This window comes from Elephantulus edwardii, unplaced genomic scaffold, assembly GCF_000299155.1.
Source record: "Elephantulus edwardii isolate Elephantulus edwardi_28Jun2011 unplaced genomic scaffold, EleEdw1.0 scaffold00114, whole genome shotgun sequence".
NCBI classification, from domain to species: Eukaryota; Metazoa; Chordata; class Mammalia; order Macroscelidea; family Macroscelididae; genus Elephantulus; species Elephantulus edwardii.
In genome coordinates this window covers 1,211,689-1,228,175 of record NW_006399864.1, presented here as the reverse complement: position 1 = coordinate 1,228,175, position 16,487 = coordinate 1,211,689, and the positions used below count along the sequence as shown (strand labels likewise).

At 37.8% G+C, this 16,487-nt stretch overlaps 1 protein-coding gene across 2 annotated transcripts in view; it reads left to right on the top strand.

Annotated features, from left to right (window-relative positions):
- ANGPT1 (angiopoietin 1) overlaps positions 1-7,271 on the top strand; it is a 322,709-nt gene extending 315,438 nt beyond the window's left edge. Inside the window, exon 9 of one of the 2 annotated variants that reach the window (XM_006892327.1) lies at positions 6,753-7,271. In XM_006892327.1, the coding sequence (XP_006892389.1) occupies positions 6,753-6,913 (161 nt within the window). In that variant the 3' untranslated portion in view covers positions 6,914-7,271. The remainder of the gene's footprint in view (positions 1-6,752) is intronic. The other variant, XM_006892328.1, reaches the window with a different exon arrangement.
- Positions 7,272-16,487: the final 9,216 nt, after the last annotated feature.

Below are 16,487 nucleotides of genomic sequence, written 5' to 3'. Positions count from 1 at the left end.
TTATGGCTTTGGCTGTTTCCCAGAGGTTTTAGTAAGTAGTGTCTTCATTGTCGTTTGTTTCAAGAAACTTTTTAATTTCATTTTTTATTTCTTCTTCTACCCAGTCGTGTTCAAGCAAGTTGTTGTTCAGCTTCCAAATGTATGATTTTTTCTCCTTTATTCTTTTGTTATTAATTTCTAATTTTGTGGCATTGGGATCACTAGTTTTAAGCTACATGGATAACCACATACTTTAAATGCTATGATTTTGTTGTGAAATATCAAAAAAAGTTGAAAACAAAACCTTGTTCAATCCATAGAAACCATGTTTCCATAATACAAACACTTTACACCTCTAGTTGTTATGTGCTGTTGAGTTACCTGAGACTCATAGTGACTATACAACAGCCGTAAACCTTGCTCTGTCCTGTGTCAATCTCACTGTCTCTGACACATCCACCCTCATTACCCCAGTCACTGAATCAATTCATCTTTATAGAGGGTCTTCCTCTCCTGAGCTGTCCCTCCACCCTCCCAAGCATGACATCCTTCTCCAAGGACTGGTCCCTCGTTATGACATCTCCAAAGTATGTCAGATGAAGCTTCAGAATCCTTTCCTTCAAGGAGAAGCCTGATTTAACCCTCTCCAGGGCGAACCTGTTCATTTTCTTAGCAGTCCGTGGTATATTCAGTACTCTTCTCCAGTACCACAGCTCAAAGGCATCAATTCTCCTACTATCATGCCAGTCATTGTCCAGCTCTTTGACGTATAGCAAGTAATGGCAAAGATCATGGCCTGTATAAGGTGCACCAGAGTGGCATCATTGCTCTCCAGTACTTTGGAGAGGTCTCTAACAGCAGATTTTCCCATCACAATATGTCTTTTAATATTCTATAAATTTATGTGTAAATTACTTTCACATTTCTTTAATAAATCTGCTCAAGTAAGGAAGGAATTATGTTACTAATAATGATCTTATCATCATGACAAAATTATTATGTCCCACAAGGCCTAAACCCCCCACCCCCATATCTACCCTGAGCCCTGTACTGTCCCAGTTAACTTGCACCAAGCTCCTGGGATAAGATTATGAAGGCCTTAGTAGTTAGTCCAGTTTCTTATTTGATTCTTGCATTTGTGCTGTGAAAGAGATTAATTAAGCATAAAGTTTTCTTTTTTTTACAATAAGGAGTCCAAATGGATATGTGACTTTACAAAATGTCCTTAAATTCTCAGAAAGTCTTTGTCATGGTATCCACCACAACACGCATTTCAGAATAAATGCCAACACATGTGAAAATCTTACCAACCTTTCAGCAAGTGTTAAACATCATCTATTTATTTATTATTGCCTGGAATCTCTTGACTAGGAAGTCAGAATCTACGTCTAGATCTTTGACTTCTGCTCGGGTGCTCTCCAGGCTTCCATAGCCTACAGAAATTTTCCACAAATATCAAAAATCCTCCATGCTCTCCCACCTGTTTATTCTTCTACCTCTGTTTTCTACAACCCTTAACCCACTGATGCCCCATCCAGGCCAGCTGCTGGCAAACATGCCCCCAGCTCTTCCAGGACATTTGCCATGCTTGTGTTTCTCTGTGTTACCCTCCCACTGCCCAGTGAAGTCCTTTTCAGCCATCAAGAGTCAATGCAGATGAAAAATGGGACATACTTCCTGCCCAGAGATGACTAGAACCTTCTATTTCTTATATATGTTCTTGCCTGTGTTGACAACTGTAGCCTAGTGTTAAAGAGCTGCTCTGTGAACTGAAAATGGTTCAAATCCACCAGCTGCTTCTTTGGAGAAAGATGACTAATCCCCTCCTATGAGATTTACTGCCTCTGAAAATCCATTAGAGAGTCACCTACGGAACAGTTCCAATTCAGCAACACCTAACAACAGCACAAGACAACTCAGCTCTAGAAGCGAGCTCTAGTAATCAAGTCCATTGGGGGCTGCACTGCCAACACAAAGGGGACTCCTCTCTGGCAACTTAAATCCCCCAGTGGTTCCATGGGAAAATGGACAGTCAGCCTCTGCAATTTACACCCTCTGAAAACCTTCTGGAGGCTCAGCTAGCAGTCAGTTCTGACTTGCAGGCAAATGCTCTTTAGACGTTGAGTGGATCTAAAATGACAACTCAAAATAATTCCTGATTAACTCTTTCACCAGCAGGTCTGGTTGCACAGGGTAAATATTACTTCCCATTGGAAACATAGAAGTTCAATAAAAGAGAGGCAGACCTTTAACAAGATGGATTGGCAGAGTGGCTGCAAAAATGAGTCTGAGGATGGCTGGGAGCTTAAGGACGGCACAGAGAGGCAAGGCTCCAATACTTTTCTATGGAGTAGCTTGGAGTCATAGTTGACCTGGCAGCACCTAACAATGGCCATTCTCAGCAAACGATTCCCTTACTGTCCTGATAATGGACGAGGTGCCTGGCTGAAGTAGGAATCTACCAACAAGTATTGTGTACCTTTTCACCAAGACTTCCTACATCTTCACCTATATTTCCTGAAATTCTTCCTCTTTGTTCATTATAATAACAATCTTTTAGTCTCAAAATTTGCCAGCACTTCTCTGTTTCATTGTTTCGCATGTGCTGTATACTGTTCGGAAGAATCTTTCTGTCTACCCTTTCCCCTTCTGGTTTCACTAAATATTACCTTCCATGAACACCAAAGCCTATTACATTGTTTTCCTACATAGTTCCCTGACCATTTTCTCTGGATAATTTCTTGGTCACAGTTGCACCCATTTTATTGATTTAGTTGCTTATTCTATTCCCCTCCTCCTTATTCTTTTGGTCTTTTTCTCACGTTGGATCTAAGTTTATGAGAGCAGGATGATGCCCATTTAACAACACTTTATTACATAGGGAATTAAAAAAAATATTAGCACAATGAATGGAGAGGTCATATATGGGCATTGCTCTGGTGGTGTAGTGCATTGTATTGGACTGCTAGCTAAAAGGTATATGGTTCAAATCAACCAGCAGCTCTAAGGAGGAAAGATGAGGCCTCACCTCTCTTAAAGCTTTACAGTCTTGAAAGGTTGATGGAGGACTGCCAGGAGTCAGCTTCGACTTGCCGACAGTGGGATCAGGGTTTTCTTCCCCTACAGGTACAGATCTTTAAGGGGACAGCAGTGACTGAATGGTAAGGAGTTGCACTGCTATTTCTTTTTTTTTTTAATTATTATTATTTTTTGTGTGTGCACTGTCAAATCAGATCTGACTGCTACAGGAGGCCATTATTCCTCCTTCTTCAGCAGAGCATCTAGTGGATTTGAACAGCGCACTTCTGGGATTGCAGTGCAGCTTCTTGCCACTAGGCCACCAGAGCTCGCCTGCGCTACTATTTCTAAAACAGACAGTTCAAATCCACCAGTTGTTTTGCAGGAGAAAAATGGACAATCTTCTGTGGAGTTTACCGCCTCTGAAAACCCACTGGCGGGTCAGCTATGAGTCAGTTCTGACTCAACAGCACATCAAAACAACCAGGAAATCAGCACCATAGCTCTTTAGGAGATCAAACCACTTCTGACTTTACAAAGTACCACCTGTCAGGCTAGTCAACAAACCTATTGCCTCTCATCAGTCCTTTGTCAAGCAAACTCTCTCTCCTGAGACACAATAAGTAACAGAGATTGACCAATAAATAAATGACACTTTTACCCTCTGAGTAAAGGAAGAAAGCCATCTTTGATTTAACATTCAGATCTTCTTAGATTCAGGTGACTATCACTATTAGGAGTGAATGCCCGAGATTGTAAACAGCTAAGTGCTTGTCTACTAATTACCAGAAAGTTTTGAAATGATCCCACAGCAATATGTAAGAAAGGCCAGGCAATCATCCTCCATAAGGTCACAACCTTAACAACCCTATGGGGGCCAATTATACTCTGCCCCAGCAGGTTACCGTAGGTCTGAATTGACTGGTCAGCCACTTACTACTGGTTTCTTTGATTAACTGTGACCAGCCATCTTACTGTCCTCTTTTATTATGCCTTCTCCTTACGACAAACGTTACATCACTTCACTCGTTAAAAAGAAACACAAGATTAATTTATTTGACTCTCCCACAGGCTCCCATTGTTTCTTGTCATCCAAAGTTTGCCAATGAATGCATCCTTAGTCCATGTCTTTTACTGCCAGTGTCATTGCCAAAGATCTCTGTCTTCCTACACTTTTCCAGGATTCTGGTGACTTTTGCATAAATAAAATAAACAAGTGCATACATGTTTACTGTGAGTGCCCTAATGTGGCTGGAAGCTGCTTTTCTGAATCTTACCAGTTCTCATCAGTAGAATTCTATTTCCTAAATCACTGTGGATACTTGAAAGGCTCTTAAGGGCTCTTTAAGGTGATGGAAGAGTGCCTTGAAGAAGGTCATAGAAAAGGAGGGGCAAAGTTAAAACACTGAAGCCATAAAATGTGGTTTGTTTTGTCTTTTAGAAAGAGTCTTCTGAGTAAACAATGAATTACTTGATATCAGGATGACTTTTGTCATATAATTTTTTACTAGTTGCCCTAAGAAAGAAATTAATGCTAAGAGAAACAAAATGTGTAATACCTCCTGCTTGTTAAGCAGCTCATTGTCTCTCTCATTTTGATTATGTTGGCATTTATGCCTTTTGCATACAGTTGACAAAGCAGCATTAAGTGCATATCTATGCAGATTTATCAAGCCATACCTTAGAGTTCTCTGGCACGAACGGGATGAATACAGTCTGTTGTGCCTCCAGTTTGACTTTATAAACACAACCCAGCTGTAGTCGTCTCCCCAAACTGAAAAATGAAGACTAGTTTTTCTCCATTAAGCTTTTGCTAAGATTTCTGTAAGCCGATGCTCATGTTACAGTTAAAAATCAGCTGTACAGCTTTCTCTTTGTTTAGCTATTAGTCCCCTAGGTATATGTCTGTAATCAAAGGGAGGTCAACTGTGTCGAAATAAAAGTATGCCAGAATGTCTCTGGCATAAATCTTTCCCTTAAGATGTCAGCCATGTTACTTTAGGAAAGGGAGAAAAAAGTACTCTTCTATCTAAAAATCTAAGAACTTAATTCATTTAAGAAAGAAGAAAAAAAAAAACCCACGTAAAACTCAGAGCTATCCTGAGAGAGTTCTTCAAGCATAAGTTCTCCATGTTAACCATTATGTGTTTGTGTTTATCTAAATGTAAGCACTTGAACAATCCCAGATAAAATATCGCTGCCCAGGAACTACAAGTAGTCCTCAATTTGCAGTGGGGCTCCAATCCAACCACCACAACATAATTTGGTTTAGACGTTAAGTCAATACCTCTTTTTTTGTTCTAGATTTAATTAGTATTCCCTTTTGTTGTGCGTTTCTTAATAAATCTTATCTTTGTCTTTGGAGGTTAGAAAAGCTACATATAAACTTATAGGTATATTTTAATGTATTGCTGTGGCTTTAAGTGCCATTGTAACAACCGTATGAATAACACAGCTGGACCTTTACCCTCTGGTGCGGTCTTTGCTGTATCTGATACTCGAGTCCACTGTTACAGTTGCCCTGTCAATTCATCTTGCTGAAGGTCTTCCTCTCTCTTTGACCCTCCACATTTCCCGGTGTGATGCTTTTTTCCCAAGGGCTGACCCCTCCTGACAATATGCTTAACGTGTATATAAATAATAGATCACTCAAAGGTACTCCGTTGATGAAGAGCTGGACAAGCCTGACATTTTGTCAGTTGTAGTAATAATTCCACTTGTTGGAAGTTCTGGATAATCTGGATTCTTTCTGAGGATGATGCTGATGTTTCTACTCAGATAACTAGTGAGAGCTGACTGTAAACGCCTTTTCCTTTTTCTTTGTAAGTCTGTGGCAATATTTCATAGTTCCCAACTCTGCCTATTGACCTTAGCAACACAGTCAGATTTTGATCTATGATTTTATGAAACTGAAGCCTCTGATTTAGCTTAGAAATGGAATTAATATGGCAGTGGGTTGTGTTTTGAATAGTAAATCATAAAACTGAACACCTGAGAATGACAACTGAGAATGATGAGCTTAACAAAGTATCTGTGTGTAGTACATCTTACTAACAAGATATATAAACTCTATCCCCAAAATGTATGATTCCAACATCTGTACACTTTGTCTTAACTCAAATCACAGGTACCACCTGTATACGGGCACGATTAATGAGTGCTTCTCATATTGCTATAAAGGCCATGGAGTACATACAAAGTAGAGGTGCATATGTATGTTATTCTGATTCCTCAGTGTCCATTTAATGTCAGAATAAACTTCAGAGCAATCTTGGCAAAATTATAAAGCAAACAGAAGACATTTCTTGATTTTTATTTCAATTGGCTGTGCTTCTAGACATCTTAACTAATCATTAATTGTTCTCTTTCCAAAAAAAAGTTTAAAACGAAAACAAGAATGCCTATTTATCATATCCTCTTCTACCTGACGTATGAATGAAGCCAAGCTTGACTTAGATCTCTGAAAGCCCAGAGTCTGCCCGTTATCACAATGGAAACAAGCCCTCCCATAGTCATACAGAAGACTGGTCTATATAAGGGCATGCATTCCTCTCTGACTGTTAATATACTATCTAATTCACTTGCCATTTAAAAATATTCCATTCCAGAGCAGTTATTTATTGAATGCCTCCATTATGCAAATAGCTATAATAAATAAGGAAGATTTCGCCTTTAGTTAATGCATCTATTTCCAAATGTTTTGTTTACTTATCATTGTTTTTTCTTCTCTCTTTGATTTGTAACTAATATTTCAGGCTGGTGGTTTGATGCTTGTGGCCCTTCCAATCTAAATGGAATGTTCTATAGGGCTGGACAAAACCATGGAAAACTGAATGGGATTAAGTGGCACTACTTCACAGGGCCCAGCTATTCCTTACGTTCCACAACAATGATGATCCGGCCATTGGACTTCTGAAAGCATAATGCCAGAAGCAACTGGGAAAACAACTGAAAAAAAAACATTTTTTTTGAAAGCTACCAGATGAGAAACGTCTAGAAAATGCCTGAAGTAAACAGCATGGTCTCCCTTCCAGCAGCAAGCGGTGGTGGTGTGAAATCATCAAGGTCCTTGACTGTGGATTTTGGGGCCTTTTGAGTCACAGACATCTATAAGTGGGGTCACTCTGAGTGGCATGAAGGCAGAGCACGCCACTCCCTGGGAAGCTTTGAAAAGGGACGAAACTGCTCAGCTCACTGTTCTTCAAACTACTACTGGATTTTAATGTTGGAACTTTGGTATCCAGACAATAAATATGATATATTTTGTGCAAAACTGAAGAAAGAGAAAAAGGAGGAGGGGAATAAAGGATATAAATGAAAAATAAAAACAGACCTTTTTTAATAGTTGGGAAAATGATGCGTTGCATCAGGGAAATTATGTTATTTCTATGCAAATTTACTAACTTATACCATTGCACAATTTTAATAAAAATCGAGGACAAATGCCAACGGTTCGGGATTGGTTAAATATTAATGGGTTAGAGAAACCCAATGCCAATATCACATTCAAATATTGATTGCAGTTAGTCCCTCTTCGCATTTTATTCCATTTTGGTAGAGCATAATGAATCGCAGCACATGAAGAATATCCGTGCCTGGTAAAAACATACGCAATTATTTTTACCTTAGCATATTTTCTTATTGTTTTTAAAAAGGACTTACATAAGGATATCAGAGAAAAAGAAAATTACTTACTGCCTCCTTGCTGCAGTTTTCATTTATTGTGAAAACTGAGTGATTGATATATAAATATATTTATAGCCTAAGGAAAGTTTAAAGAATGTGAAATATATCATTAAGGGTTTTTATTAATATACATACATTTACTATGTCCTTTGGTACTATACAGGAAAGCAGTATTTTTTGAGTGTATTAAATTGAAACAAGAGTTTAGCAAACTGGAACAGTTCATTTTGCAGTATTGTCTTGTATGGGCTCACGTAAGTATAACTTCATGATTTTAAAAATGGTTTTAGACCCTCCATGCTTCACTGTTTTTTATGATAATTTAATTTTGTTAATTGACAAAAATATGCTTACTAGATCCACCCTGTTCCAGTTTCTAGGTAAAAAATACACTTTGAAGTCTATGAAAAATAAAATAATTATGAATAGCTTTGTACATAGCATGTTTATATTCATAGCAAATCTAGCAGCTCATTGAAACACAATATTAGCTTTAATTGTTGCAAATAAATAACATTTTCAAAGAAATTTATTTCTTTACAAAATACATTATTTTTTGTTTTCTCCTTTGGGTTTAGTTTCTGATTTATTAAAAAAAATTTGGCAAAACCACTATATTAGTACAGAGCTCTGGTGGCCTAGGTGGCAAGAAACTGCATTGCAATCCTAAAGACAAGCAGTTCAAGACCACCAGCTACTCATGGAAGAGAAAGGACAATCTCCTCCCATGTAATTAACTGACTCTAAAAACCCACTGGAGGGTCAGCTAAGGGTCAGTTCTGACTCTATGGTTCACAACACCACCAGCAGCATACTAGTATTTTTTTGTAAGAGAAACAAAAGAAAAACCAAACATAATCACACAATTTATTGGTAAAATTTTGGGTGCTAGCTACGATAAATCTCTTCATGAATATATTCCTATGGGATAAACCATTTTGAGTGACTATTTGGACACATATTTTCATGGCTATTTGAAGCTACTGCAATGTATGTTTGAGTAGTACTCTATGTCTACATTCTGGAGTTAAAATAAAAAACAGAACTCCTGGCCATTAGGTCAGAACGGACTCATAGCTGACCCTACAGAGGGTTACAGAAATTGTAAATCACACAAGAGGAGAATGTTCGTCTTTCTCCTGTGGAGCAGCAGGGGAATTTAACTGCTTGCCTTTGGATGACAGCGCATCTCCTTACCCATTAGGCACCCAGAACTTAATATTGTACTACTGAAGTTATAATAGTGAAGTTTTACTCAAATATGGGCTATTATGGAAGAATATATATGTATAATCTTCTTAAAGAAAGGAGAAGGAGATTTTCTTCAAGGCAACAATACTAACATTATACCTAGCAATCTGGCCTACTTGTGCCTTAGTAACTTGCTTTTCCTTAAGAAAATAGCACACACCCATCACTGTCAAGTTGATTCTGACTATCCACATAAGTCAGATTTTCTGAGTCTGTAAATCTTAGCGTGAGGAGACTTCTCATCATTCTCAAGTGGAGCAGCTATTGGATTTAAACCTCTGATCTTCTTTTGATCAGTCAAGCACATAACACGCCACACCAGTGGAATTCCTATCAGAAAAGAAAATTACTCAAAATGTTAAGAAAATGCGGTTTATTTAATGTTTACCATAATGTTTTTATATTTTTTTTGTACCTTTATACAGCCCCCTTTTTTAGGTATTACTCATTTTTTTCTGTTCTTGGTGGCGCATTCATAACCTCTGCTTCTAAAAACTGATTGTTTTCATTTAAATAAAAGTTAATGTTTTGTTCTTCTGTGTTCCTTTAAGAATTTTTATTTTTACCAGTTTGAATAAGGCAAACTAATTTCCAACTTATATTAAAAAAATTAAGTGATTTTTTTTCTTTTAAAAAAAGAGCATGGTGTTTACTGTTTTCTTATCTGGGGTTGGAAGATGAAATGATGTTTTCAATTATTTATAATAAAGCAGTATAAAATGTTTTGTGACTTCATTACGTGCATTGTGTAATCCTGTTTGTGGCACTTTGACGTCTCTTCCATTTCATAATTTGAGGAGAAGGTAATTAGATATAGAAATTTTGTCTTACATTTTTATTTCCAAAAAAGTTCATATATTTGCTATGCAAATATCTCATATCAATTGCAACATTATTTTTCTTTAAAAATTAAGATGTTTATACAACTCCATATTATTTTAAATAAATTTTTACAAAATGTATAATTAGAATCTATGGAAATGTGCAGTCAGAACAAGAACACTTACATCCCCGTTAAGTAGATCCGAGAAGTAAGTTTGAGTCTCTTCTCTATGTTTTTCTCTCCTGCCACTTTTTTAAGTGCTATATCATGTACAATAAACTCTACAAACTCCAAATGTAGAACTGGAGAATGTGTGTTTAATTCCTGAGCTTGGCATGAAGGGAAATTACAGGAGATACCCATCCTTGCCCACAACGTCAAATCCCATCTTCATAGATATGCTCCCATTGGCAACATATTAATCCAAACCTGCAGTGACATCCACCAAGATGACCGGATCATCAGAAAGGTACTCTTTCTCCTGCCTCTCTCTGCCTTTACTATCTCAGAAACCTGGCCCGCTTATTATACCAAAAGACAAAGTTCTAAGAATATTTCTTGAATGTTCACGTCATTCAGTGTTTCCCACTACTTGCTAAATGTGAAAATAGGTCTGCAACCCCACCAAGCTCCATTCCACCTGCTCAGTGCTCCAAAGAAGATGGAAACACATTTATAGTGGAATTATTGCATAAAAGAGTCTTGCCCTTTTTTTATCCATCCACTGATTTTACAATTTCTTCCATTAAAAAAATCCCTACCCCATTCTTGTGGGCTCACAGTCAGGCCCTATAGGACCCACAGAAATCCTACAGGACAGAGGGTTTTCCTACCCCAAAGGGTTTTCAAAACTGAAAATCTTGAAGGGATCAGACTGCCACAATTTCCTGCCGTTGAGGAGTTGGGTTCAAACTATGAATTTTTCAATTAATCAAAAATCACTTAATCACACTAAGCCAAAAGATTGCCTTTCTCATAAAAATTCAAAGTCTTTGTTCCCCTTACTATTTATTTTGGTCCACAACCAACACCTATGGTATCAGCAATAATGAGATCAGGAGACAAATTGTGTAAGTCTGCAGTCAGAAACCTCTCCAAAATACTGAGAAGTAATGACGTTAACAATTTGAAGACTACAATATACTTGATTCAGATCATGAATTTTTACATAACTTGTTACGCGTTAGAGTGAATGAATGAATAAAGATGACAGAAGAATTGATGCCTTTAAGCCATGTTGATGGAGAAGAATACTGGATATCCAGTGGGCTGCCAAAAGAATAGTTATGTCTTGGGAAAAGCTCAACCAGAATGCTTCTTGGAGGCAAGACTGACAAAACTTTGTTTACAAACTTTAGGCATGTTGCTGTTGTTGTACAGTACTATCCAGGGCAACTCATAACCACCCTATAAACAGCCATCCTGAAACCTGCCCTATCCTAGGCCTTCCTAAACTTCTCCAACACAGCAGAGCCATTGCTGAAGTCACAGTGTCAACCCGTCTTCTTAGGGGTCTTTCTCTCCTTTGCTAACCCTTCATCTTTCCAACCGTGATGTCTCTTCCGAAGGAATAGCCTTGTCTAGCTACATGTCCAAAGTAAGAAAAACAAAGCTTCACCATCTTTGCCTTCAAGGGCACTCTGGCTGCACTTTCTCCAAGATCTAGTTGTTCCTTAGGCAATTGGGGGTATGTTCAATACTTTTCTCCAATACCACAACTCACAGACATCAATTCTTTTGTCATCCATACTCATTATCCAGCTCTCTGATGACATAACAGGTGATTGAGAAGGTCATGGCCTAAATCAGGTGCACCTTAGTCTATAAATGGATATCATTGCTCTTCAGCATTTTGGAGAGATCCCTGACAGCAGACTTACCCAATTCAATACATCTCCTGATTTTTCTGACCACTAGTACCAAGAATGAGAAATTATGGGAAGCCAAACATTAAACTTTATATTATATGAAAATCCTTGTTCAGGAATTGAAGGAATTGCAGATTTATAAGTTAGGATTTCTCTTGTGGCAGATCCAAAAAAAGAACCTGTTTGTTCCCTGCAGACAGGAGATAGCTAGGGCCCCCCTACAGAGTGTTACTTCCTGGGAAATACTTCCTGAGCTAGAGTATTAGGCTGACAATAGAGAAAAATAGAGCCTTCATTTACAAGGAATTCCTTTTGTTATTTGCTTCCCCAGATTATCAATAAATACACAGAGAAACATGACTTGGGGTTTTCAGTTTAGAACTGCTGGCCCCCTGTTTTATGCTCTCTGCTCTATCTCACTCCTGGCTGTCTGTCTCATTATTAATAATTATAAAATTATTTTATTCTTTGGGACCCTTGGTCTGCAACAAGAAATCACCTCCCATGTGATTAACTGCCTCTGAAAACCTGCTGGATGGTCAGCTATGAGTCGGTTCCAACTCTATGGTACACAACAACAACAACAACAGTGCCAAGAATGATGATTGTTGATCCAAGCAAGATTAAATCATTGACAGCTTCAATCATTTCTCCATCTATCATAATGTTGATTGTTGGTCCTGTGGTGAGTGTCTTTGTTTTCTTGACGTTGAGATGTTATTCATAATGAAGGCTCTAGCCCTTGATTTTCTGCAGCTAGGGTTTTATATCCTCCTTCTTGTTTGTTGTTGTTATGTGTCATCAAGTCATTTGCAACTTCTGGTGAGCCTTTGTACAACAGCTCTGAACCCTGCTCTATTTTGAGCCTATTCTGGGAAGAGGAATCATATTTGATGGAGGTTGGCAAAGAAGAAGAAAACATTTGGTGAGATCGATTGGTACAGTGACTTGAAGAATGAGCTCAAGCTAATGATGCTGTCTATTGTTCATAGGGTTGCTATGAGTAGTACTCAACACAATGGCACCTAACAACAGCAAAAACAACAATATTTCCCCCCAACCTGTTTTGTCTTGAGACTATATCAGTGTGCTAGTTCCAATCCAACTGTCAGGACTTTTGAGTGTCATTTTTCCTCTGCCATGAAAACAAAGCAAAACAACAACAACAACAAAACATCCCATGGTCACCTTCTGGAGGATTCGAAAGCCTGTAAGATAAGGCCAAGCTAACTGGCTGAGAGCATACTAGACCAGTCATCCATCAACTGACCTGGTAGATAACTCCAGTTGATTTGAGCGAGCTCAGTTTGGATCATCTGGTGCTGGTTCAGCATATCAGACCTGCCCAGTTCACATGCATAATCATGGAAATAATTAATAGTCATGCTTGTAATTGTAAGCTATGCTGTGGGGGGCATCTTTTCAGAAAGCATGATTATAGCAATAGTAACAGATACAAAATGCTTCATTTCATTACACACTTGTCTTCTCGTTTCACCTACTCTCCTATTTACCAAGAACAGTGCTTCTCAGAAGTATTAGGGAACCGCGTTTGGAGTTGGTAAATCTAGGGTTGAGGGTTTTGGTTTTTATTATTCTTTCCCCTCATTCTCACTCTGTGATTCTTTTGTTTGTTTTATTTTCTCTTGGGTGGGTTTTTTAAGTTTTTGTTTTGTCTATGAAAGAAAAGAAATAGGTTTATTAGGATAAAATAATTTGCAAAAGGAGACATGAAGGGTTGAAAGAGTATGAGCTCATGACTCTTCTCTGATTCTTATGTTTCAGAATGATTATTTAAAACTTCCTTCAGCTCACTAGCAAAATTTCTAATGCTCTTCAATTGTTATTTTATATATACAAGTGGCTTTAAAATTAAAAGAAATATTTATACTACCTTCAATTCATGCAGTAAGTTTCTGTATTAGATAGCATCTCATTTTTGTTTTGAAAAGTGTTGCTGGAGTTTTCAGAAAGGTGAAAGATAGGGTTGCAAAGGCATGGAGATGGTCAGAAAGCATGGAATTACAGGGAACTTGAAGTAATTAAGAATGAATGGACAGTAGATTTGAGGAAGGAGCACCAGGAGATGAGAGTAAAGACAGACCAGATAAAGAATGGTTTTAACTCATGTTCTTAAATTCACCTTATCTTACAGAGAATCAATGAAGAGTTTTACAGACTTTTAAAAGAATGTACTTGATTCAGTTAAAAGAGGCTTCGGAAAGAGATGAGGACTGACATTTAAACTAATAAGGAAATCATTACAAAGGACAGTTACAGGTGATTATAAGATTGACACAGTGACTGTGGCAATGAGGGCAGCTGTGTCAGAGATGGTGAGGTTGGCTCAGGATAGGACACATTTCATATTGATCATAGTGTTGCTGTGAGTCGTGGTTGATTTAATGGCATGGAGCAACAACATACAGTAGTGGGAGAAGAAATAGACAGGGGAAACTGGGTTTCAAGATACTGAAATAGTATTTTTTTTAAAAGGATTAAATGAAATCAAGATCATGCCAAATGCTTGTCTTGCTAGTGGTGCAAATTACCAAAACAGCAAATGCAGATCTTGTAGTTACTGGGGACCATCAAGTTGATTCCAATTCATAGTGATTCTATGAACACATTAGGTGCTAAGGGCTACCCAAGGTGCTGAGTTTCACATGCTAGCTTTAAGATACTTGCAATCCAAGTTTGCGTTTGTTTTTATGAGTTTAGGCCAGACAACTATGTAAGACTTGGGGATCTAAAATTGATATTAAAATATAAAGATAATATGATTACAAAAAAATATTAACTGAGATCCCAATGAAAAACTTGTTGGGACACAAACATTTTAAGGAGCAAATGAAGAGAATTCACAAAGAAGATGAGAACTTGGGGGAAAAAAGGAGAAACCAAGAGAGGAATTACAGAAGTCACATGAAGAGATACAGTAATGCAGGGCAATAAGAACATGAGGAGAATGAAGGTTTAGATCTTTACAATTTAGATTATGAATTTGTAGAGTATCTAAGAAATGTTGTATCTGAAGGTATACCGTGGAGTAATGTGTCCCATCAAGTTGGAACCAACCATAGTTCACCACCCAGTGAGTTTTCAGAGGCAACAAATCACAGAGAGAAGATTACCCATCTTTCTTCTGAGGAACAACTAATACATTGGAACCATATGCCCATGATTCGGCAGCATAATTCTTTATCACTAAGTTACCAGAGATCCCAATAGGAGTGAACATCCTATAGCCAGTTCTATTAAATGTTACTTACATTCAAAATGGTTCCTGAATGGTCATAATAGGAGAGCTAGACATCTAGAGAAGTTAGAATTATACCAAGTGTTAATAATGAATGTAAGAAACTCTGGAGGCTTAGCAGTAAGGAATTGTGAGACCATCCTAAAGGTTCATGATTCAAATCCACAAGCTACTCAGTGGGGGAAAGATGGGTAATCTCCTCCTCTGCAATTTACTACCTCTGAAAACCCACTGGAGGGTCTGCTGTGCATCAGTTCTGAAGAATAAGAACACAATCATGAATACCAGGTGCTCTGGTGACAGAGTCCATTGGGGGTTGCACTGCTAACCCAAAGATGGTTCATTTTCGTCAGTTCAAATCCATCAGTGATTTCAAGAGAGCAAGATGGACAATCTCTTCCTTTGCATTTTACATCCTTCAAACACTCCTGGAGGGTCAGCTATTTGTTGGTTCTTAATAGCAATGAGTTTGAATTTTGAATCATGAAGATGATGCTAACAGCTGTAAAAGTAATGAAATGAATAGCACCAGTTAACTTAGAAGATACATTATTCTATTCCTCAGCAACTTTATGATTTAGTGCTTAGTTCAGCCTATGAACTAAGTTATGTCTGTTATTGGTCACACTGAGGAAAAATTTCCTTTCACGTGAAGCCTGCTCTAAATCTCCTAAACCACTCACTCATCCTTCTTTGTTTCTATGCATTTTGCTTCCACTTATATTACAGAATTTTCACAGACTGGTATTCTAATCCACTGTTAACATTCTTGTTCCTCATCCAAATAATGAACTTTTTCAGTCAGGGATGAAATTTCATTTTTATAGCCCTAGAACCTAACACTGTATCTGGCACATTCTAGAATCTCTATTACATTACTTTCTCAGTCCTTTTCTGTTCAAGACTAGAAACTCTTAAGAGTTTTTTGTTTGGTTGGGGTTTTTTTTTGTCTTATTTTTCTTTGTATGACCAGGTGCTGCCATAAGATTTATTATAGATTAGGTGAATCAATGGACGAATTGATTGACAGATGTACAAAGCAAAGAAAAAAGAAAGAACTCAAACTATTTACTAAATTAAAAGATAATTTTTGCCTAAGAGTTTATTTCGTTATGACAAAAATGCCTTTCTGTTTCATAAAAAGGATCATAAAGAAGACTTCCCCCAACCACCCCCAAACATCAAAGAGCTCATTTTAAATGTACAGGATAGCTCAAGAGAGAAGACCCTGGATGAAATGGATTGGATTCAGTCACTGGGTTAATGGGAGGTAGGCATGTCGGAAACAAACCGGATCAAGATAGAGCCAGGTTCAAAGGTGTTGTACGTAGGGCTGCTAAGAGTTGCAAGCAAGTCAATGATACATAACAAGAAGAAGAAGAAGGAGAATTATGGATATTACATCTCCTCAAATTAATTGTTTTTCAAGTATGAGGAAAACAAGAAACAAGCACTGAATCTTAGCATGAAAGAACAGTGCGATAATATTTGAGGTATCTGGGTCCAGTGTGATGATTAAAACAGTGACCCCAGTGTTCAGAGCACACCTGGTTGACCTGGGCCCCACAGCAACACGGACGGTGCCATTTCTTAAGAAGTGACG